General features: G+C 35.4%; 1 protein-coding gene across 1 annotated transcript in view; it reads right to left on the bottom strand.

The window, feature by feature from the left end:
* The window catches only part of LOC126968670 (probable G-protein coupled receptor 158), a 234,977-nt gene that overhangs the window by 54,019 nt on the left and 154,627 nt on the right, over positions 1–26,331 (bottom strand). Inside the window, exon 5 of the mRNA XM_050813709.1 lies at positions 12,637–12,780. Coding sequence (XP_050669666.1) covers positions 12,637–12,780 — 144 coding nt within the window. The remainder of the gene's footprint in view (positions 1–12,636; positions 12,781–26,331) is intronic.

Raw genomic sequence — 26,331 nt, 5'->3', positions numbered from 1 at the left:
CAACACTTTTATCACGCTTATAACACAGTTCTCGAATAAATATAGAACAGTTAAAACAGTTAAAATAAATAGCTATCTACAAAAGGGTTGGTTTACAAGAGATTTTTTTATAAGTGAATTCCTTTATTCCAAATTTAAGTCACGTAATGAGTGTTGGAGTTGTTATTTGCAGAGGAACGGGTTTGAATCCCGTATCATTCATTTATTCTGGTACAAATTAAATTGTTTTGTTATTTAATGTGATGACTTACGGTACGGTACGCACACGAGGTCGCTAACTATGGGCCTGATGAGAAAGCTCATAGTCGCTCAGATAAAGATAGAGAAGGCTATGCGAACCAAAATCACTGACATAGCCCAAATGATTATGAAACTCAAGTGGCAGTGGGTAGGACATAGTTCGACGGAGAGATGACTGTTGGGGCAGTAAAGTCCTCGAATGGCGCGACCACGTACTGGAAGACGCAGTGTTGGTAGGTAAAAGATGGACCGACGGTCTGGTCAAGATCGCTGGAATACGTTGGATGAGGGCGGCGCTGGACTGATCGTCGAGGAGATCTTTGGCGGAGACCTTTCTCCAGCAGTGGACATCTTCCGGCTGATGATGATTATGATAATTATTATTTGATGTTAATTTCAAATTAGAATTCGATAGTTACCTGATCCTAAAGTGGGAAAACAGTAGAAAGAAATAAATAATATAAAAAAAAACAGCAAAACCCCAGCAATGGTATTCCGATAAACAATTCAATAAGAATGTTTGTCTGAAACGTTTGCCAAGTCTAGACGAAAGCTGAAATCAAGAATATTCTGTTTATTTAAGACGCTAAATACGGCGGAGGGACGTTTGTTTCCAATCGCCATCTGTTTTTATTAAGCGTTTCAGTTTTATATTAGGATATTTTTGTTTCTTAGTCTCGCCTTCAATTTCCATTCGCTAATAAGTTTACACACGAATATAATATGTGTTAAATTAGCATAAAGGCTTTCAAGATTGTTTTTATAATCTAAAACTGACATCATTTATACGTCTTGATAGACAGCTGTGAAAACGTCGAAAAAAAATAAGTTTAGAAGTATCTAACCACTTTTTCGATTCACGCTCACTAACACAGTGTCATACAAATCGCGAGTGTAAGACGTAGCTTAGCACAGTAAACTAATATTCCTGGCCTGTTTTTATCGGATGTCTAGACGTATAAATTATCTAAGACCGAAAATATGAATGTTTTTTATCTGATATGCATCTTTATTTACATCAACTACAGACCTTAGCTTGTTGACTACTTTTTACGCGGCTGCACCGGGAGGGTTTTGTTTCTCGAGGGTTTGTATAATTACTCGGCACGCTCTGAACGGGTCGAATGATTTTAGCTTGAGAGGTGTCGTAAGGTTCATATTAAGTGTGATAGTGACACGGTATATTTAGAAGTGAACTTCTTTAGCGACATATGAGAGAAATTTTATAGCAAATCGTAACGATTTTGGGTTTCGCGCCATCTTGTTTAATCCAAGATGGCCGCCGCGCAAATTTATGATTTCAACCTTATGGATGTAGGGGCCCGAGGGCTTAGCTTTTCGAGGGTGCAGAGAACGAGTTTGGGATCATTTTAAACCGACTTCAAAAGAGGAGGAGGTTCTCAATTCGTTGGTATTTTTTTTTATTATGTTTGTTACCTCAAAACTATCGACTGGGTGAACCGAATTTGATATTTTTTTTTATTTGAAAGCTCGTGCTTCCCGTGTGGTTCTATTGTAATTTGGTCCAGATCTGACACTTGCATCTATGAGAAAACCATAAAGGACACCGATTCCAAAAATAACAATAATCGTATCTACGAGGGCTGCACTAAAAGTATCGGGAATGGAATATTTCCACTGTTCCTGTCATATTAAAATCTTTTTAATTGGAAAACTCCTTGGTTTTTAAGATCGAATACCATTTATTTAATTAAAAAAAGATTCTCGGTCTTGTCACAAGGTCTTTTCGAACTTGTTTCGTCGTTGAGATAATGGAATTGACTCGAGAAAATTCTAGAGCGATGATTTATTATGACTTTCGAAGTGGTTTAACATAAAAACAGTGTGTTGGCCGGATGATTTCTGCATTTGGTGATGAAGCCCCATCCAAAACCACAATTTATCGCTGGTTTGCTGAATTTTAACGTGGACGTGTCAAGCTCAGTCATGATCCCCGTGAAGGTCGTCCAAAAACTGCAGTCACGTAAGCTGATTGGGGAAGATCGACATGTGACATACCGCGATATTCAGGCAACTTTAGACATTGGCATGAGTCAAATACAAATAATCTTGCATGAACAATTAGGTGTAAAAAAGTTTTGTTTCCCGATGGATACAACATCGTATCAGGTGACGAATCCTGGATATACGCGTACGAACCCGAAACAAAAAACCAGTCACGAGTATGGGTGTTCGAAAATGAGTTAAAGCCAAGAAAAATTGTTCGTTCACGGAGTGTTGCAAAAAAAATGGTGGCCAAGTTTGTCTCCAAAACCGGCGATGTTGCGACTATTCTTCTTGAGGGACAAAGAATGGTTAATGCAGAATGGTATGCTAGCATTTGTTTGCCACAGGTAGATCCTGATCTCCGTAAAGAGAACTGCAACCGCCGCATCATCCTCCATCACGACAATGCGAGGTCTCACACTGCGCACAGAACAAAAGAGTTTTTAGAGCAAGAAAACATAGAATTATCAGACCATCCGCCGTACAGCCCCGACCTAAGCCCTAATGATTACTATACTTTCCCTAAAATAAGGAATAAATTGCGTGGTCAGAGATTTTCATCACCTGAAGAAGCTGTGGACGCCTACAAAACGGCCATTTTGGAGACCCCAACTTCCGAATGGAATGGTTGCTTCAATGATTGGTTCCATCATATGGAAAAATGTGTCAAATTTCGCTGAGAATACTTCGAAAAGCAATAAATATATTTTTAAATAGTTATGTTGTGTCACTTCCTTGATTCCCGATACATTTATTGCAGCCCTCGTAGAATAAGATTAATTAATTAGATTGTATAAAAATACGCAATTATTTTTATACTTTTTAGTGCATATAATATCTTTTGTTTTGGAATAATGTTTTTGAAGTCGGTTGTTTTTGTTAAAAAAATTTTAATTTTCAATATGATTTTTTCATCTATCATCAATAAGGCAGGAATAATTGATGTTAATTTTAAATTTTAACCATTATCTTTCCAAGGCGTTTCTTGTAGCTGTTTGAAACAAATTTTTTGTGTTTTTCATATGTACTGGTGTGCAAACATAATAATTTTTTATACAGGTTGTGCCAAAGTTATGGGACATGAAGGGAATGTACCTTAAATATCGAAGATAGGCTATTTTACTGAAAGAAGACTTTATGTTATTTTTAAAAATTAGTAATTATGCATTCAAAAATTTTCTTTTAAAATACTATGTTACTTAAGAAGAGTTATTAGATTTTGGCCATTCTTTCGATTGGCATCATAAAAGTAGGGGTGTTTTTTTCGTCGTAAGTCGTTTCGATTCCCAGACGAGGCAAATAATTTTAGAATATCTTTGAATGCAGAATTACTAACTTTTAAAAATAACATAAAGTCTTTTTTCAGTAAAATAGCCTATCGTCGATATCTAAGGTACTTTCCCTTCATGTCCCATAACTTTGGGACAACCTGTATATCTGCTACGCAAATGGTGAGTTGATTAATTACGATTGTAATTTACCCAGAGGCTTTCCTATTAGTAGCCAAATCGGGATAATCAATTTGACCAATTAGCTCTGTCATGGGTGATAACGAGCCGTTATTAGATAATTATACCAAAGACTGTAAATGGCCACACGTCGCAAACACAATGATGTTTGATAATTTGTTGGATTAGCATAAATACAAAAATATATATCATTAATATACCTAGTATACCTTTAAGGTACGTTACGAATCTATCTTGTTAAGAACTATGGAGGTAACTCGAAAATACTTATATTTACAGATTTACTCAGCATTCATTAATAAATTGTTCCTATCGAAATCATCACCAATGGCTCCTTTGCACAGGATTCCTGCTAGATTATTGGAACCACAACAGCGCCTATTTCTGCCGTGAAGCAGAAAATATGTGAAAGCATTATTGTGTTTCGGTCAGAAGAGCGCCGTAGCTAGTGAAATTACTGGGCAAATAAGACTTAACATCTTATGTCTGAAGGTGACGAAAGCACTTGTAGTGCCGTTCAAATACTATTAGAGAGAATTCTGATTTTATGTCCATATACTTTCCTTCTAAGTACTGCGTTAGAAGCTTCCTTGATGGCTACACTCTCTTTTTTGAAAGGTATATACGATCCAAGGTGGTACTTTGAAACGATTTTCTGAACCTTCTTCTAAATCTTCACTCCTTTTTTAACCGATTTCAAAAAAGCAGGAGGTTCTCAATTCTTCGGTCCGTTTTTTTTATTGTAAAACTTTGGACTGGGTGAACCGATTTTGATAATTTTTTTTATTTGAAGTCGGTGTCAGTCAAGGTAGGTTTGCAACTACATACATAGTTATAGGCGAGAGGCGAGAGTGGGGCCGCGGCGGGAGGACACCGAACTCAAAAATAACAATAATCGTTACTAGAATTAGATTTATTAATAGATTGTATAAATATCCATTATTTTCATACTTTTTGGTGCATATTATATCTATTATTTTGGAAAAGTTTTTTTTTATTCGATAGTCTTTTTGTTATTTTTTTTTTATTAAAAAAATGTTCCAATTTTGTATGGTACGGTCGAAAGTTTATTGAGAAACGTACTGTATATTAATACCATACATTCAGATAGTGATTAATGCTGTGCTTGTAGCTTATATAGGTCAAACAAATCTCCCTGTGGAGTACGTATGCGGTAGAAGACGCGTAATGAAGTGACGTCACTGCGCATAGCCACTAGATTAACTTGTTCAAGCAGCTCTGCGTTGGGCAGGATCAAATTATACTAAAACACTGTGGTGTACCACAGATGTGAGCAATATTCCTTATATAATCTACTCATCCAGTAGAGTCTCTTGCTGTTTCAACAACCGAATAAAACAGGCCAGGAATATGAGTTTAGTGTGCGTAACAAGCTACCTCTTACACTCGCGATTTGTATGACACTATGTGTTTTTAGTACGTGGAAGAAAGCTCCTTGAAAACCGCACTGTGGAGGACCGCCGTGGACACATCCGTGGGGATGATATCCTAATTTGTGGCTCCCCGTGATAAATACGGTAGAAGACACACAATGAAGCGACGTCTCTACGCAACGCCAAGTGATCCAGGGGTGCACAGAGCACTGGGTCTCCGACAATTCAAGCTGCTCTGCGTTGCACGTGGTCAAATGGATCGAGCTGATACTGTGGTGCACCAGACCAGAGATGACAGCAATACTCAATAGCAACAAAATCGTCTTCAACATGCATCGATTATACTCAAATAATTGAATTATATTTAATAATTAATTTAGTATTCTTTGTAGTATGTTATCTTTATCACAAACCCTGTAACTCAGTTGATTTCTAATAAACATTCTGAAAGTAAAGATAACCCTACAAAGTTTACAAAAGATAAAATAACACTTCACAAATTCGTTAAATGTTATAAGCTGGGATTTCGTAACGGAGAGTAACAAAAGTGTAAATGAAAGCTCCAACACTTTTATCACGCTTATAACACAGTTCTCGAATAAATATAGAACAGTTAAAACAGTTAAAATAAATAGCTATCTACAAAAGGGTTGGTTTACAAGAGATTTTTTTATAAGTGAATTCCTTTATTCCAAATTTAAGTCACGTAATGAGTGTTGGAGTTGTTATTTGCAGAGGAACGGGTTTGAATCCCGTATCATTCATTTATTCTGGTACAAATTAAATTGTTTTGTTATTTAATGTGATGACTTACGGTACGGTACGCACACGAGGTCGCTAACTATGGGCCTGATGAGAAAGCTCATAGTCGCTCAGATAAAGATAGAGAAGGCTATGCGAACCAAAATCACTGACATAGCCCAAATGATTATGAAACTCAAGTGGCAGTGGGTAGGACATAGTTCGACGGAGAGATGACTGTTGGGGCAGTAAAGTTCTCGAATGGCGCGACCACGTACTGGAAGACGCAGTGTTGGTAGGTAAAAGATGGACCGACGGTCTGGTCAAGATCGCTGGAATACGTTGGATGAGGGCGGCGCTGGACTGATCGTCGAGGAGATCTTTGGCGGAGACCTTTCTCCAGCAGTGGACATCTTCCGGCTGATGATGATTATGATAATTATTATTTGATGTTAATTTCAAATTAGAATTCGATAGTTACCTGATCCTAAAGTGGGAAAACAGTAGAAAGAAATAAATAATATAAAAAAAAACAGCAAAACCCCAGCAATGGTATTCCGATAAACAATTCAATAAGAATGTTTGTCTGAAACGTTTGCCAAGTCTAGACGAAAGCTGAAATCAAGAATATTCTGTTTATTTAAGACGCTAAATACGGCGGAGGGACGTTTGTTTCCAATCGCCATCTGTTTTTATTAAGCGTTTCAGTTTTATATTAGGATATTTTTGTTTCTTAGTCTCGCCTTCAATTTCCATTCGCTAATAAGTTTACACACGAATATAATATGTGTTAAATTAGCATAAAGGCTTTCAAGATTGTTTTTATAATCTAAAACTGACATCATTTATACGTCTTGATAGACAGCTGTGAAAACGTCGAAAAAAAATAAGTTTAGAAGTATCTAACCACTTTTTCGATTCACGCTCACTAACACAAAGTGTCATACAAATCGCGAGCGTAAGACGTAGCTTAGCACAGTAAACTAATATTCCTGGCCTGTTTTTATCGGATATCTAGACGTATAAAGTATCTAAGATCGAAAATATGAATGTTTTTTATCTGATATGCATCTTTATTTACATCACCTACAGACCTTAGCTTCTTGACTACTTTTTACGCGGCTGCACCGGGAGGGTTTTGTTTCTCGAGGGTTTGTATAATTACTCGGCACGCTCTGAACGGGTCGAATGATTTTAGCTTGAGAGGTGTCGTTAGGTTCATATTAAGTGTGATAGTGACACGGTATATTTAGAAGTGAACTTCTTTAGCGACATATGAGAGAAATTTTATAGCAAATCGTAACGATTTTGGGTTTCGCGCCATCTTGTTTTAATCCAAGATGGCCGCCGCGCAAATTTATGATTTCAACCTTATGGATGTCGTACCCGAGGGCTTAGCTTTTCGAGGGTGCAGAGAACGAGTTTGGGATCATTTTAAACCGACTTCAAAAGAGGAGGAGGTTCTCAATTCGTCGGTATTTTTTTTTATTATGTTTGTTACCTCAAAACTATCGACTGGGTGAACCGAATTTGATATTTTTTTTTATTTGAAAGCTGGTGCTTCCCGTGTGGTTCTATTGTAATTTGGTCCAGATCTGACACTTGCATCTATGAGAAAACCATAAAGGACACCGATTCCAAAAATAACAATAATCGTATCTACGAGGGCTGCACTAAAAGTATCGGGAATGGAATATTTCCACTGTTCCTGTCATATTATCTATAATCTTTTTAATTATAATCTTTTTAATTGGAAAACTCCTTGGTTCCATCGAATACCATTTATTTATTTAAAAAAAGATTCTCGGTCTTGTCACAAAGTCTTTTCGAACTTGTTTCGTCGTTGAGATAATGGAATTGACTCGAGAAAATACTAGAGCGATGATTTATTATGACTTTCGAAGTGGTTTAACATAAAAACAGTGTGTTGACCGGATGATTTCTGCATTTGGTGATGAAGCCCCATCCAAAACCACAATTTATCGCTGGTTTGCTGAATTTCAACGTGGACGTGTCAAGCTCAGTGATGATCCCCGTGAAGGTCGTCCAAAAACTGCAGTCACCAAAGGAAACGTTGATGCTGTGAGTAAGCTGATTGGGGAAGATCGACATGTGACATACCGCGATATTCAGGCAACTTTAGACATTGGCATGAGTCAAATACAAATAATCTTGCATGAACAATTAGGTGTAAAAAAGATAAAAATAAAAACTATTCCTCTTGAGGGACAAAGAATGGTTAATGCAGAATGGTATGCTAGCATTTGTTTGCCACAGGTCGTTCCTGATCTCCGTAAAGAGAACTGCAACCGCCGCATCATCCTCCATCACGACAATGCGAGGTCTCACACCGCGCACAGAACAAAAGAGTTTTTAGAGCAAGAAAACATAGAATTATTAGACCATCCGCCGTACAGCCCCGACCTAAGCCCTAATGATTTCTATACTTTCCCTAAAATAAGGAATAAATTGCGTGGTCAGAGATTTTCATCACCTGAAGAAGCTGTCGACGCCTACAAAACGGCCATTCTGAAGACCCCAACTTCCGAATGGAATGGTTGCTACAATGATTGGCTCCATCTTATGGAAAAATGTGTCAAATTTCGCCGAGAATACTTCGAAAAGCAATAAATATATTTTTAAATAGTAATGTTGTGTCACTTCCTTGATTCCCGATACATTTAGTGCAGCCCTCGTAGAATAAGATTAATTAATTAGATTGTATAAAAATACTCAATTATTTTTATACTTTTTTGTGCATATTATATCTTTTGTTTTGGAATAATGTTTTTGAAGTCGGTTGTTTTTGTTAAAAAAAAAAATAATTTTCAATATGATTTTTTCATCTATCATCAATAAGGCAGGAATAATTGATGTTAATTTTAAATTTCAACCATTATCTTTCCAATGCGTTTCTTGTAGCTGTTTCAAACAATTTTTTTGTGTTTTTCATATGTACTGGTGTGCAAACATAATAATTTTCTATACGGGTTGTCCCAAAGTTATGGGACATGAAGGGAAAGTACCTTAGATATCGACGATAGGCTATTTTACTGAAAGAAGAGTTTATGTTATTTTTAAAAGTTAGTAATTCTGCATTCAAAGATTTTCTTTTAAAATACTATGTTACATAGATTTTGGCCATTCTTTCGATTGGCATCATAAAAGTAGGGGTCTTTTTTTTCGTCGTAAGTCGTTTCGATTCCCAGACGAGGCAAATAATTTTTAGAATATCTTTGAATGCAGAATTACTAATTTTTAAAAATAACATAAAGTCTTCTTTCAGTAAAATAGCCTATCGTCGATATCTAAGGTACTTTCCCTTCATGTCCCATAACTTTGGGACAACCTGTATATCTGCTACGCAAATGGTGAGTTGATTAATTACGATTGTAATTTACCCAGAGGCTTTCCTATTAGTAGCCAAATCGGGATAATCAATTTGACCAATTAGCTCTGTCATGGGTGATAACGAGCCGTTAGTAGATAATTATACCAAAGACTGTATGTTACGGTAAATGGCCACACGTCGTAAACACAATGATGTTTGATAATTTGTTGGATTAGCATAAATACAAAAATATATATCATTAATATACCTAGTATACCTTTAAGGTACGTTACGAATCTATCTTGTTAAGAACTATGGAGGTAACTCGAAAATACTTATATTTACAGATTTACTCAGCATTCATTAATAAATTGTTCCTATCGAAATCATCACCAATGGCTCCTTTGCACAGGATTCCTGCTAGATTATTGGAACCACAACAGCGCCTATTTCTGCCGTGAAGCAGAAAATATGTGAAAGCATTATTGTGTTTCGGTCAGAAGAGCGCCGTAGCTAGTGAAATTACTGGGCAAATAAGACTTAACATCTTATGTCTGAAGGTGACGAAAGCACTTGTAGTGCCGTTCAAATACTATTAGAGAGAATTCTGATTTTATGTCCATATACTTTCCTTCTAAGTACTGCGTTAGAAGCTTCCTTGATGGCTACACTCTCTTTTTTGAAAGGTATATACGATCCAAGGTGGTACTTTGAAACGATTTTCTGAACCTTCTTCTAAATCTTCACTCCTTTTTTAACCGATTTCAAAAAAGCAGGAGGTTCTCAATTCTTCGGTCCGTTTTTTTTATTGTAAAACTTTGGACTGGGTGAACCGATTTTGATAATTTTTTTTATTTGAAGTCGGTGTCAGTCAAGGTAGGTTTGCAACTACATACATAGTTATAGGCGAGAGGCGAGAGTGGGGCCGCGGCGGGAGGACACCGAACTCAAAAATAACAATAATCGTTACTAGAATTAGATTTATTAATAGATTGTATAAATATCCATTATTTTCATACTTTTTGGTGCATATTATATCTATTATTTTGGAAAAGTTTTTTTTTATTCGATAGTCTTTTTGTTATTTTTTTTTTATTAAAAAAATGTTCCAATTTTGTATGGTACGGTCGAAAGTTTATTGAGAAACGTACTGTATATTAATACCATACATTCAGATAGTGATTAATGCTGTGCTTGTAGCTTATATAGGTCAAACAAATCTCCCTGTGGAGTACGTATGCGGTAGAAGACGCGTAATGAAGTGACGTCACTGCGCATAGCCACTAGATTAACTTGTTCAAGCAGCTCTGCGTTGGGCAGGATCAAATTATACTAAAACACTGTGGTGTACCACAGATGTGAGCAATATTCCTTATATAATCTACTCATCCAGTAGAGTCTCTTGCTGTTTCAACAACCGAATAAAACAGGCCAGGAATATGAGTTTAGTGTGCGTAACAAGCTACCTCTTACACTCGCGATTTGTATGACACTATGTGTTTGTAGTACGTGGAAGAAAGCTCCTTGAAAACCGCACTGTGGAGGACCGCCACACATCCGTGGGGATGATATCCTAATTTGTGGCTCCCCGTGATAAATACGGTAGAAGACACACAATGAAGCGACGTCTCTACGCAACGCCAAGTGATCCAGGGGTGCACAGAGCACTGGGTCTCCGACAATTCAAGCTGCTCTGCGTTGCACGTGGTCAAATGGATCGAGCTGATACTGTGGTGCACCAGACCAGAGATGACAGCAATACTCCATACGTGGCCGGACCTGCGCTTTGTAGAGCGCTAGAATGTGGGTCGACTTGAACTATTGCCCCTCTCTCTTCTGCTTCTTCTCAGCCAATTTAGCTTTGCCCTCGAGACCCAGTATTCTGATAGTAGGCGAGGTTTTAAGGGAAGTGGTGTCGAAGAGCGGTGATACGACAAATGGGGTATTTTAGTGGTAAACGCGCAAACTTGAGCCTACACATAAGAGTTTTTAACTTGATGGTATTTACTCACCACAGTCAACACTCACTTGTAACGCCAAATGATTCAACCAACCAACAAAACCGGGGCCGATCTTATAAAGCATCGCACAAATCAAATCAAATCAAAGTAAGTTTATTCACGTAGGTCACGGAAATGACACTTATAAGTGTCTAAAAGAATAAAATATTCTTCTTATTGAATCTACCGTAACTTCGTAAAGGGTTGAGCTAATGAAAAGAAGTAGCAAGAAACTCATTGCCACTCTTTTACATCAAGATTTATATTTTAGTACATCGATTTACAAATCATTTCAAATTACAATATAATATGTAAAATGTAAAATGATGCAACAGACACACTCAAACGTCAAATAGTCAATGTCTTACACGAGTAAGTCAAAAAAGTAAATGTAAATTAATACAAAAGTTATTGAGTACAGTAGCTGCATCATCCACATACACCGTAAATAAAACAAACGTACGATTATGAATTTGAAAACCAAAAACGCATTGTTATATGGCGGGTGAGAATCGAAACGGAAGCACCGGGGTGAACTTTACCCGCTCTTGGAGCATATAATATTATCACCAGTACGTTGATTAAATTATCAGTTGCAACGTACGTAAAACCGGAAGCATTCTGGTCAGTTAATTTCCGGATCAATTAGTTTAAGCAATCAATTTGCTATTTGGGTGAATCATTGATTAAAACGATTGACGTTGTATACATCCTCCCCGCCTTCTCTTTCTCTCAATTTATATTTTTGACATTTTTGTCAATGTAACTCTAACAAGCGGTTCTAATAAGGTGTTATGCAACTGACAATTGCTTCTTCTATTTATATTCGTCTTAGAATAAGTCTACCTATAAAATAAATCTTTTATTAATTATAGAACAACACAACTTGTTTTTATTAGACGGTATCTAAAATATCTTATACTTATATATATGTATTTACATCCAAGGCATTTCTAAAAGCTTGTAGGATATATATATATCGAAATATCTCTTAAATAATTAAAAAATCAAGCTCATTTACATTAATACTAGCTGATACCCCGTGACTTCGTCCACGTTCATCAGGACTGAGCACGTAGTATCAACATTTTAATAAAAATTAAAATTAAAGAACAATTTATGACTTAAATTAAGCCGTCGCGACACTTTTTGTACTAGTGCTTTGCATAGTTGTAGCATATTATTTTATTCAATTATCAATACTTTTCGCAGCGCACGCGATGAAATATAATATTTTTGGGTATTTTTATTACATCTAGGGTTACATAATTAGATGTTTAGCAGGAATCCATATTTTAAAAACAATATAATATTATAGCCTATGTCAGCCGGCGATAGCTCTCCAACAGTGATAGAATTTTTCATATCGCTTCAGTAGGTTCGGAGCTTATTCAATGCAAACAAAAATCAAATTTTTCCTCTTTATAATATCAGTATAGATTATAAAAAATTACCAGCAAATGTTTCTCATATTCCTCTTCAATGACACTCCCGTTGTAGTAGCGGTTCTCTGCTGTGGTGTTGGGGAAGTAGAAGCCTCGTTTGCACACACACCGGTACGAGCCCCGGCGAAACCCCAAACCGGAAACGGATACACACTATAAAAAAAAATAAAAAAGTTTGTTGAGGCGTAAAGTATTTTTAAGGTTGATTTTTTGTTCATATAAAGAGACCTATAACTGGCTGTTATATCGACACTAATTTTTAAAACATTCTTGTAACATTTATGCTGTTGGTCTTTTCAATAAATAAAAAAATAACTCAAGTATACTATAATATATTCTGACGTCATGCGCACGATGTATTAGTATATGACAAGAGGAACATATTATAAGTATGGTAGCGGTGATATTAATGTCTTTCATGGCGGTTGAAATCATGTGTCATCCTAGCAGTACCAGGACTTCATATGCAATTTAGAGGTCTAATGTAAATTTTGTATCGGATAAAGCGATTCTGTTGATTACCAATTACCAATTTAGAACCTGAGAGTTGAACAAGACGTACCAAGATTTACGGTCGATGCATCACTTGGATATTTTTCATAGTTGCACTCGGACAGAACGCGAAGTAGCGGGTTCGAGTGCCGCATCGTACATAAATTTTGGTACGAATTAAATTTGATATACAAGACACACCAAGATTTAAGGTCGATGCGTCACTCGGACGGTTGGCTCAATTAAGCAAATTGATAAGAGCACTCGAACGGAACCCAAGAGGCACGGGTTCCACTCAATTACAATAATTAAGTTGCTGTACTGTTTTGCCTAGAATTCTTGCGTGTAGATTATGCTTACACAAATTGCCTTATAATATGACCCTAATAAGAATGCTCCCAAAAAGTGGATAAAGATACCTAAGATATGACGGCGTTTACGTCAAACGTCAGGTTGACACAACTGTCAATGTCAACCTAGCGAAGCGTCACTGTCGATGGCAGTGCAGGCGGACATCTTGACTTCACTTTTAAACGAGACGGCGCCCGCGCACCACGCTTGTGACGAATCGCTCGCAATGACGATTTAATTTAGTTGATTTCCTGTAGTAGTCATCTCTAATTGCCTAATTACGTCGTGATTTATTTGAAAGTAATTAAAATACGCCGGTTATGATCCAAAGACATTATTTTATTGTTCCGTGTTCACCTACCCACATAATTGGAAGAAGATGATTCCTGGTGAGGGGCCTGCAGGCCATCCTGGCTCTTCATATATAAAAATTTGATTTTAATGTTCTAGGTAATAATGAAAAATATCAACACAATTTTCAATTTATTTCATCACTCGAATAAGTTGAGCTTGAATCACATATAACATATTGTGACATAAAGCTCACAATATACTGGTCTGGTTCCGTGTATTGTTTTCATCTGTAAATATTGCGATTGAAAACAGTCGCTTGAATTAGGTACTTGCCACTTCACATTTTCAATTTTGTTGTCCAGAATAAATCTCGCCTTACATAGATAATATATTTGACTAGATAGAGTCTCTTGCTGTTAGACAATCGATAAGAACAGAGGGCCTACTATCAACTTATAATAAGCGATACGAATCCGATGCAGTTCAGTTTAGGTACTCAAACTGAATCACTAAAATTCGTACCATAAAGTGCCTTTTACTGAATGGCGTTTGGATCGCTTATGAAGAATGAACGAAATAAAAAATGCGTTTAGAAACATAAAATGATAGGATTTTAGCGGTTTTTTTGCGTAGAAAATACTAAAAAGATATTTAAAAATTGCGCAATAGCGTCAAATTATAAACCATTAAGACCTTTTTTATACTTAGTAAATAATAGTAATATAAATAAATATAGTTCTTTGAATTACAAATTAAATGTTTGCTTATGTGTTTTCGTAAAAATAACGAGTTATGAACGCACCTCCATTGATGTTTGATTTGACAGGACCACAAAGTACATTTTTTTTAATTCGTTCTTGCGAACAGACTATAGCCCGGGCCCTTACTGCCTCCTCTTTAGTATTTTCATTTTTAGTATTTATTTTCAGTATTTTGTTTTCCAAAAAAATCCAATAAAGTATTCTCGTCTCATCTTAAATCAATAAATTTTTTCTTTTCTATGTTTTCACTATTTTTTAAAAGTTATTAACAACACGATTCACTTTCCTCTAAGGAAGTAGCAACTTTTTTCGAATCGGTCACTTTGACAAATAAGCTATCCAGTTTAGGTTGAAATAACACCTCATGGTACGAATGAATGAACGAACTAAATCAGTTTGCGATTCAGTTGATATCAAGTCTATTTTTTTCGACGTTTTCTCAGCTGTCTAGACGTATAAATGATATAAGTCGACTAACAAGGACTTTTCATATGATTTCATTACTTCTATCGCAAATGTCGTGGTGAGTGGTGATCTATAGAATGTTCTTGCAAAAGACTCCCAGCATTGCACTTCATACAATAAACTTAAATAACCAGTGGCCTCTTTGGCACTACAATAGTAGTGCCACTCAGAATGTTTAAGTTTATCAAGAATCCTGAGCGGCGCTGCAGTTACCATCAGCTGAATGTCCTGCTCATCTCGTCCCTTATTGATGTAAAAATAAAACCTAAGGAAAACTGTAGAGTGGTTTTTAAGGAACTTTCTCAGGCAGTCAATATATGGAGTGAACATCCTGCGATATAGGTATATTAAAATAGCCAATCCTGCTCTCAAGTTGTACTCAACTTTTCGGTCTATTAAGTTACGTTACTTGAGCTATGACTTAGCTATCATATTTTGTAGTTTCATGATGAACGAATAAATCATTTGTTTTTTTTAGAGTTCCGTAGCCAAATGGCAAAAACGGAACCTTTAAAGTTTGCGGGAGAGGCACTTCCAAAGTGTTAAAAATATCGTATCTTCTAAAATAAGAGAATATCATTCTCTTAAACTAAAAAAAATACCATGTACTCCACACGGTATTTTGTTGTGGGACAACGGATAGGAACGAAGTTCCTTATTATAAAAATATTAATTTTAACTTCTATTCGAGGTATAAAGAAAATAATTATTCGTATATAAATTTTTTATGATGATTTTTTATTGGTAAAAATTAAAAAAGTCCTTACAAAGTTATCAAGTTTATTTAATTTACAATGATTTATAGAAAAAATATAATATTAATATACAAAGAAACAGCTATCTAAATAAATAATAAAATCGTACCGTGTGAAGTTCCCACTGTGCACAAAATATGCAAAGTATCAAAGATAGTATTGTGGAGCTTAGAAATATTAATGTACGTACAGCGATCTTTCCAAGCATAAGCTGCTGCTTACAACCAACAGAGTGTCCACTCGCGGCGGCGGCCGAGCGCGGACTGGCGTTTTTTCGATAGATCTTCTATGCAATGCGTCGAAGGCGAGTGACAATATAATAATCTTACGTTCCGGACGTTTTTTCCCGGTTAGGGTACCCCTCCGCATAAGGAACTTAGTTCCAAAAATATGATGTACATTACCATACCAACTACCACCAAAATTGGTTTGAACGAGATCTAGTAAGTATTTGTCTTTAATACGTCATAAATCGGGGTATCAATAACTTAATTAAAAAAAAAATACTATTATTAAAACATCGATCAAAGTTACAACGAACTGAAGGAGTTTTATATTATGTTACTTACTGCTACGGAACCCTTCATGGACGAGTCCGACTCGCACTTGGCCGCTTTTTATTATTATTACACAACCGTTCAGATTGCGATCAACGATAATAATGCTATTAAACTTTCTCGGCCTTACAAATAAACTTGGAATAAAGTTATACCTGAGTATAAACAGGGATATGCAAAATGTTTTCAAATAGACATTTTACTTATGTTTAGTTTTTCAGACCAGTGAACACATAATTCGAACGTATAACATTTATCGCGTATATTTGCAAGGCTGCTTGAAATTTCGGAAACTTCAGAATTATCACGGTATCACTGACCTCTACTATTTACCACTGGACTCGCAGCTGTCAAAGTATTTTTGTGCCTGTTTGATATTCGCCATTTTGGCGCTGTTGGCCATGTAGCGAGAGTCTGCGGTACTAAAACTAGTGATGACAGCCGCAGCTAAACAAACAACAATAGGAAAACTATTTACAAAAAAAAATGTGTACTTTATTACATTTATTCCTGAAGTATACACGGAAAACGACCGAAATTAATTCAAAATTCAAAAATACTTCAGAGTATTTATTATACGTTCCTTCGCAGCCATTTGTATTATGCATCAAAATTAGTTCTCTGGACGCTCGTGAGTGGCGCTTCAAATAGGCTCAAAATATTTGCTGTCAAACAAATGGAACAGCCTGTCCAGTGGTATTTAATCAGGTCATGGACAGTGCATTTTTCATATTCTTGGTTATTCTTCTCAGGTATTACTTTATATGAAGTTTATTTGTTCATGGTCTTCACCTATTCCATCTCTTTCTCACACCTAGGTTATGATGTAAGGATAGTTATCTAATTTTCACACAAGGTTCGTCTATTACCTTACTGACTACTGACGACGCTCTAGGAGTAGGAATTTATTAAATTCAATATTGTAAGTTAGCATTTACATAAAGCATTAAATACTCACAGCTATAAGTAATCCTATTTACTAGAATCACACTGCATTTTTAAGTTTAAAATGGCAAGATTTAAGACCATCAAACATTTTAACGCTAAGCCGATTTTCAGAGATTTAAACTTAATCCAAACGTATGATAAAATTTTAACAAAATGGGGAATCAAATTTTATGAATTAATAGCAATTTAAATAATAAAAGTAGAAGCATTATAATAAATTACCCTGTTAAACAGTTATCATGCAAAATTATTGCCAAGATTCGCGATATTAAAACGGTTTTATTGTCAAAAGATATTATTAATATTTTAAAAGAGTCAAACCTTTTCTTTTCCGAGAACTTAATTAAAATTCAAACACTTATATTTTTATTCAAATAAGATTTTACAATCATTTATTAATATAAGAAAAAACAGGCGCAAAACATTCAGTGGCCTTAATTTTTTTTATAAAATTTTGTAACAATAAAAGTATAAATACAATATTCTGAATTCGGTTGTTCTATTCCCAATGAGTCACAAAGAAAGTCAGTTTACGTAATTGCGTTATTACCTTTCCCCACAGAACAAGTAAAAGCCTTTACCAGATTGCCTACTACTACGAGCAGAACTTTCAGCTGATGGTTATTGATACGCCCTGCCCATAACAATGCAGTACCAATCAGGATTCTTAAGAAAACCCAAAAGTTCTGAGCGGCACTACATTTGCGCTCGTCAACTTCAGACATAAGATGTTAAGTCTCATTTGCCCAGTAACTTCACTAGCTACGGCACCCTTCAGACCGATACGCAATAACGTTTACACATTAGTGCTTTACTGGTAAAATTTTAAAATGTTCGAAGAACTTTAGGAGTTGTGCCATTTTAACAAACGACCACTCAAATTTTATATAATACTAGTGGACCCGACACACGTTGTCCTGTACACACGTCTTAAATTTGAAAAATTATTCCAGCAGGAGGAGTTCACTAAAATACACATGATCAGGAGAATTATATTATTTGGACGTATTGAAAATCTAAACCATTCTCGAATCCACCTGAAGACACACAGAAAGTTTCATTAAAATCGTTTAAGCCGTTTAGGAGGAGTTTAGTTACAACAGACATAACACTACAATTAAATAATAGTAAATCGAATATGCAATCGAAACAAAATGTGTAATCAAATAATAATTTAACTTAGGTATAAGTTTTAAATGCTCGATTAATGTTCGATAGACTTTATCGCGTGTAATCGTTTATTTAACGATCGTTCGTGAGGATGAGCCTTCGACGCTTATCTTCAATCCACGAACCGCCATTATTTCACAAGAATCTATCTGGAGGCGGAAATTTTAATTTCAGATTATATCGAAGATAGATTGAAGTAGGAAATATTAAAAATGTAATGTAAATTATTTTATTTTTTAAAGGTTTTCAAGATTTTTCAGGTACCGGGTAGATGGGCATGAGCCATGTTGTCTTATACAATTTATTTTGGGTTATTTTGACTTTTAATTGTTTAAAATCTATTTCATAAACCCACATGAACATTGATTAAGTTAGTAAGTCTTTTGTTGGGCGATGTATATACGATATGTTAATATATCATAATTCTCGAAAATATAAAACAAAAATGTGTTACGAAATTCAAAATATGGTAAAGGTAACATCAATGGCTTTATTAATATAATATAATGTGGTATACACCTGGGGTATGCAGCGACCGCACTTATGCTTTTTAAGTAATTAATTTTATTAGTTCTGCTTAGTTTTTGCGCCCTTTCTTCTTGGATCTGAGATATATGTTTGCGGATAAAGCTAGAAGGAAAAGTAAACTTAGGTTTACCCGGGTATAATTAGAACTTCCGAAATGCTTGGGAGTAAAGTCCGAAAATAGAAGCAAGGTCACTTTGTATTCAACCTAGGTCTACCCAAAACTGACTCGGCAATGATAGAATATAATTTTAATTCAATCTTCTTCTCCTTGTGCCTCTCATAGGTTATCTAACTACTGGAGGTAAAATTCTATATTAAGAACTAAAGTCACAGTAGACACTACTGTACTAAAGTCCCATTTTGACATTAATATTTTTAATAGAATCATAATTATTTCGTCTTATTTGTCCACAATTAGGAAATTCTTATCAAAGTAAAGCTCCTTACGTGGATTTCACTTATTGACCTCTTTTTTTTCGATAATTGACACAACTGACAATACTTTATGCGAATTCAAAGTGCTTTTAGTATAATTCTCACGCAATTATCGTCAGTCAATTAATGCTTAAAAGACTGGAAATTATTTAGGGAAAAACGTTACAGTACTTTTTCACAGTTGAGAACTTATGGTATTAGTGTTTTTTTTATTTCGTTTTATAACGAAATATTTTGTTAAATGTACAAATTAATTATATTTTGCTCTTAAAATATGTCAGTTGAGCTCCAAACGTCACACAATGGGGTCACTGTAAATCAGTTTTGTGCTCAGTATGTATGTATGGACAACTATAACTGAGTGGACTCCGGTTTTGGAAGACTACTGCCATATTAAGTATTGCTTTTTTTTCTTTTGTATTATGTAAGTTGAGTATTTAGATAAAGCATAAATTTTGTTTTCATTAGCTTATTTGTGTGAATGTGTCAGTTTTTCTTTCATAATATTTTCATTCTCAAATATAATTTTTAGTCTGTCATGGTTAAGGCATACGACTTTTTATTAATAAAGATTTTACGCTGAAACTTTTTTTTTTACTTTACTTTTACATTTTTTTTCTTTTCAAACAACAGAAAGGCTGTCTAATTGTAATAATTAGATCTCTCCCTCTCCATTTTTTCTATAGAATAATTTTCACCATTGCCTAAGCATAAGAAGATTGCTGGCATTTTCAAGAGATTTTTTTTATGAGTTACTCAATGGAAAGAAAATTGTTCCAGGGTTTTATTTTTGGAAAAGGACGAGCATACCTGGCGTTAAGTAACCACCACCCCACATGCCCACCTTTTTACGATAGCCATGTTGTATCGTCCCGGAAACACTGCACAAGGAAGCTCATACCACAGCTTTGTAGTACGTGGAAGAAAGCTCCTTGAAAACTGGACTGAGGAGGACCGCCACACATCCAGATGGTGGGTATGATATCCTAATTTGTGGCGAGTCATGCGAAGGTGGATTTCGGCATCAAGAATCAGGTGAAATAGCTCTTCGGAACACTTCCCGTAATAAATGCGGTAGAAGACACACAATGAAGCGACGTCTCTACGCAACGCCAAGTGATCCAGCCGTTCACAGAGTACTGGGTCCCCTACAATTCGAGCTGCTCTACGGTGCACGCGGTAAAATGGATCGAGCTGATACTCGGGTGCGCCAGACCAGAGATGACAGCAATATTCCATGTGTGTCTGTTTCTACGTGGAAGAAGGTTTCTTAAAAGCAACTCTGTAGTTTGAAACATTTTTATTATGTGATGAGAGCAGCCCGCGCCCGTACCTACAAACGGAAAACATAAAGAAAACTCATTCTTAATAAATAGCTTCTTAATTTTTATTACGAATTAAACCTTAACTGATTAATTGACCAAAATGATGGCCAAAACACAGCTGGATTTGACGTCACAGTAATTGTACTACAATTATCATATACTCGTTGACCCGACAGACGTTGTTCTGTATATCTATACTAATATTATAAAGATGAAAGATTTGATTGTTTGTTTGTTTGTTTGCATTGAATAGGCTCTGCAACTACTGAACCGATTTGAATAATTCTTTCACTGTTGGGAAGCTACATTATCCCCGAGCGTTATAGGCTATATAACATTTTCAAAAAAATTTGGGATCCCTACTAAAAGTCTGGACTTTTACTGGTAATGTAACCCTAGGTGTAAAAATACGTACGCGAACGACATCGCGGGGTATCAGCTAGTAATAAATAAAATAATGTTTTTTTATGAATTTGTCAATAATATATCATAACACCAAGAATTATTTCGTAAAATATGCTCCCTGTTGTTGTAATGAAATTGTTTTACAGCAGAAATGTCAATTACATTCTCTCATAGAAAATATGTGCATACAAAACAAATATCGGACGACGGGGGACTCATCAAAGGAAAAACAAAATTGTTGTATTTATTTAATTCCGACTTAACATTTAACACTTCCACAAATAATTCAAGACCAACATTAGCCAAATCGGTCCAGCTGTTCTCGAGTTTTAGCGAGACTAACGAACAGCAATTCATTTTTATATATATAGATAGATAGATTATTGATTCCATTTGATTGTACGTAAGTGTCTTTGTGAATTGTGTTTTTTACACAGCCTCCGATAAAATTTGTCCGGTCAGGGTAAAAGGAAATAAAATTGGAAAGGCCTTCATTTGAAGGACACTCCTTTGAGTAATTTTCACTAGGCATTCCTTATAGTTAGGTGTTATAGATTTAGCCATTTGGGCCCTCTTCTGATAAATTCTCTCTGTATATAGAAAAGCATGACCAACATACCAAATAATGAGGAATTGGAAAAGAGATTTAATAAAGATCGTGTGTGATTGACTACCCATACAGCCCAGTGGTTAGTGACTCTGTCTACTGAGCTATAGAGAATCCACAAAAATGACAATATATATTAGGTAGGTACATAAAAGATTTAACACTTCGGAATTATTACAACTATTTAACATTAAAAAGTTTATCACTCATAAAGATTAACTTTCATCCATTTTTTTTAACGGAAAAGGAGAACAAACGAGCGTACGGGTCACCTGGTGTTTAGTGATCACCGCCGCCCACTTTCTCTTGCAATGCCAGAGGAATCACAGGAGCGTTGCCGGCACAGCTTCGTAGTATGTGGAAGAAAGCTCCTTGAAAACCGCACTGTGGAGGACCGCCACACATCCAGATGGTGGGGATGATATCCTAACTTATGGCGTGTCGTGCGAAGGTGGAATTCGGCGGCAGGAATCAGGTGAAACAGCTCTTCGGAACACTCCCCGTGATGAATGCCGTAGAAGATACACAACGAAGCGAGGTTCTGGCTTCGAATCCCGGTTGCAAACATTTATATAATGAATAAGGATACAAATTAAATTTGTTACCAAAATGTATGAATGATGCGGGACTCAAACCCGCGACCTACTGAGCCAAACGTTCGAGTAAGCATTTTTTTTTATGAAAATAAGGGACGAGACGAGCAGGACGTCCAGCTGATGGTAATTGATACGCCCTGCCCATTACAATGCAGCTCAGGATTCTTGAAATACCCCAAAAATTCTGAGCCGCACTACAATTGCACTCGTCACCTTGAGACATAAGATGTTAGGTCTTATTGGCCCAGTAATTTCACTAGCTACGGCGCCCTTCAGACTTTCTCCACACACTTCACAGTAATGCTTACATATTACTGCTTTGCGGTAGAAATAGGCGCTGTTGTGGTACCCATAATCTAGCCGGCGTCCTGTGCAAAGGACCCTACCACTGGTAGAAGCATGGGTCGTAAATTTTGGAATGTCTTGTTCAATTGTCAGGTTGAAAAAAATTTAATTGTTTATGAATATGGACGTTTTTTTCAGAGTCATGGACGTTTATATATGTCTAATTGTAGGAAAAGTTATATTTTATAAATGATACAATGTAAACATTAACACTGTGACAAGTGCTTCTTATGTTGGTGATCCATTAAAAAAAAAATATGTTTAAGAAAGTACCTATATTGTAAACAATTTGTTACTTTTTAAAGTGTAAACCCTCACTTCTGGGATTAATAACACAAATTGAATTTAAAACAAAATTATGAACGATGCGGGACTCAAACTCCCTCGAACCTCGCGTTCCGTACGAGCGCTCTTCCACTGAGCCAATCGCTCGAGTGACGTCACGTTCATAAATCTTGATATATCTTGTTAAACTCACAGGTTGTGGCTAGTTGTATAACGCGGTAGGTTGCGTGTTCGGTTCACGCATCGTTCATAAATTTTGTTTTCAAATTTGATTATTGTTAGTATATTGAATTAAATATATAGTTGTATGTTAAATACTTTAATAATTAATTTAATAATTAAAAAAATAGTAATTATTACATCTTGTATTTAGTGAGCATTGCATAATGTTATTAAACATTATTTAAAAGATAACTGCTTAAAAAAAAATTATTGATGTAGGCGTTACTTTGCGGAAATCCATAATTATACAAATTATTTCAGTTTTATTTAGTGTTAATTCCGCCATTGTTATTATTTATTATGTCTTGTGCTAGATTTTGGCGAGACAACACGTCCTGAGGATGCCTCGTGTAGAGGCGAAACACGTGTCGAATTGTTTAAAAACAAATATTGGCGGAATTAACACTAAAGATAACTTAAATTGTTATTTGATTGGGTTCTTGTATCAGGTCTCGTCATGTTTCCAAGTCTTTGTGACATTCATAATGTTAACATGAGGAATAAACTTGTTATGCCTACTACTCGGTTGGGTCGAGTTAGTAAGTCTTTTGTTGGGCGATGTATATGCTTCTACAATATGATCCCAGAAAATGTACAAAACAAATGTGTTACGAAATTTAAAAGAATTGTTAAAAAACGTTTGTGTGGGAAAGGTTATTATAGCATAAACGATTTTCTTAGTGACACCACGGACTGGGATTAAAGCGAAAACCCTCAGGCTCTTTAATTATTAATGTTTATTGTACGATACTACATTGTAATCCATATTTTATATAAAAAAAAGCCCGCTGAGTTTCTTGCGCCCATTCTTCTCAGGTCTGAGGCAGTCTCTTTTGAATGGGTGGTAGATTTTGACGTTCAATAAGTGATTATAAATCCTATTTTGAATAAAAATATTTGAATTTGAATTTGTTTGTGGCAAGGCTGTGGGGTGGGTCATTGGTAATGGTACGAGGTACGCGTCATGCTCGTGAACGGGCGCTACTTATGGTGGCAGGATCATATTGTCACCACCAATAATTCTACTTCATTTTATTAGTTTTAAAATTGATAATATTTTTTAAGTTTGTACTTGTTTATGTAACGATGTATATTTTCATAATATTAATATAATGCTCTCATAAAACCTTTATTTATGTACAGTGGGCAATATTTGATGCATCTACTGTACTGTACAACTGGACAGCTGAGTATCTAAGTGATCGGACAGCCCGGGACTAAATTATGATTATTTTATAGCAATAGCATTGACAGTACAATTATGTATATTTTATTATAAAGAGCGCAAAAAAAGAAAGCTAGGTGAGTTTCTTCCGCCGCTTCTTCTCTCACAGCGCCATGTGATTCCGAAGCGGTGGTAGTGTTTGAAGGGACATTAAAAAGAATTCTAAAGGAATTAATTTTGAGAAAATAAATGCGTTTTACTCAAAATCGTGTGGATTTTTTTTTAATTTTCTTTTTGATTTTTAACTTACTCATAAATCATGACATTTGAGTATTTTCTTGTTGTTGTATAGTTGTTTCTTGCATCGCTTTAAATAGTTATCATAATAATCTGAAAGATAACGAAGCTGTAAAAACATATTTATTTAGTGGCAATAGGTTCTTTGCCACTTCTTCTCGTTTAACTTTTGACAATACATAAGTGCACATTTTTTACCTAATCGAATAAATCAAATTTTGATATACCTCTATCTATATATGTGAACACTGATTACATGTCTTAATTAATCAGATTTTAAGTGATTTTATTTATTTTAATTTACCAAGATACATAAAACGCAACTGCGATCATTTTGGATACGCGTTTTACTTAGATTGTCCACCACACCATTCTTAGCAAACCTAACTCCAAAGGAACTAACTCTAAGAAACTACCTAACTCCAAAAATCATTAAGAGAAAAATTTAAAGACTGTTGCTTCTCAATATGTTCTTGATAATGTTTTATATGTTTATAAGCACATTCAGGAATTTGCTAGAAAATGTGACAATCATAATGTTAACACGAGAAACAAACATAAACTTGTTATGCCTACTACACGGCTAAGTCGAGTTAGTAAGTCGTTTGTGGGGCGATGTATATGCTTTTACAACAAGATCCCAGAAAATGTTCAAAACAAAAGTATTACGTTATTCAAAATAATTGTTAAAAAAGTATGTGGGGTAAAGGTTACTGATACATAAATGACTTTATTGATGATTCACAGATTGGGAATGGAACGACCGCCCTCAGGCTATTAAATAATAAGTTTAATTGTACAACATAATATTGTAAACATATTTTTTGATGAAAAAAAAACCCGCTGCGTTTGTTGCGCCCATTCTTCTCAGATCTGAGGCATTCTTTTTGGAATGTGTGGAAGTTTTTGACTTTCAATAAGTGATGTCATGTCCTATTTTGTATAAAGAAATATTGGATTTGAAATTTGACTTTGAAGGGTAGCAGTTTGGAAATAAAAATTCTGATATCATTTTCGTCATGTGTACTATAAGTGCTATCGAACAATTTTGCTTTGAGCCGACTGCCAAGCACCAACTGCGCATTAACGTCAATATCTGGTAATTCCCTTCCGTAATTTGCACATTTCAAATTATGTCAAATAGATAGCCAACCAATAGGACATACATTATATTTTCAGAAAATCTTGTTTGTCAAAGTGCTTTTGTGCATGTTTGATATAGAACATTTTGGCGCCATTGGCCATGTAGCGAGAGTCTGTGGTACTAAATTTAGTGATGACAACTTCAGCAAACATCGATAGATTGTGGGAAACTATTTAGAAAAAGAAATGTGTATATACCTTATTACGTTTATTCTTGAAGTATAAATAACACGGAAAACGAATGAAATTAATTCAAAATGCATAAAATACTTCAGAGCATTGTACTTTACTTCGCAGCCATTTGTATTATACGTCAAAATTAGTTCTCTGGACGCTCGCGAGTGGCGCTATAAATAGGCACAAAAGATTTGCTATCAAACATGTGGAACAGCCTGTCCAGTGGTATTTATACAAGTCAGTGGCTGTAATATACACATAGAACACTCACAAGTAAGCTTTTGAGAAGCTTTAGAGAAATTGGATTAATAGATTCAAAGATTACGCCATACAACCTCACAAAAATTACCTCTAAATTTTTTTTTTATGACAATAAGGGAC

Source organism: Leptidea sinapis, chromosome 16, assembly GCF_905404315.1.
Source record: "Leptidea sinapis chromosome 16, ilLepSina1.1, whole genome shotgun sequence".
In the NCBI taxonomy this organism is placed as follows: domain Eukaryota; kingdom Metazoa; phylum Arthropoda; class Insecta; order Lepidoptera; family Pieridae; genus Leptidea; species Leptidea sinapis.
The sequence above is the reverse complement of the archived record's forward strand: the minus strand, read 5'-3'. Positions and strand labels throughout refer to the sequence as shown.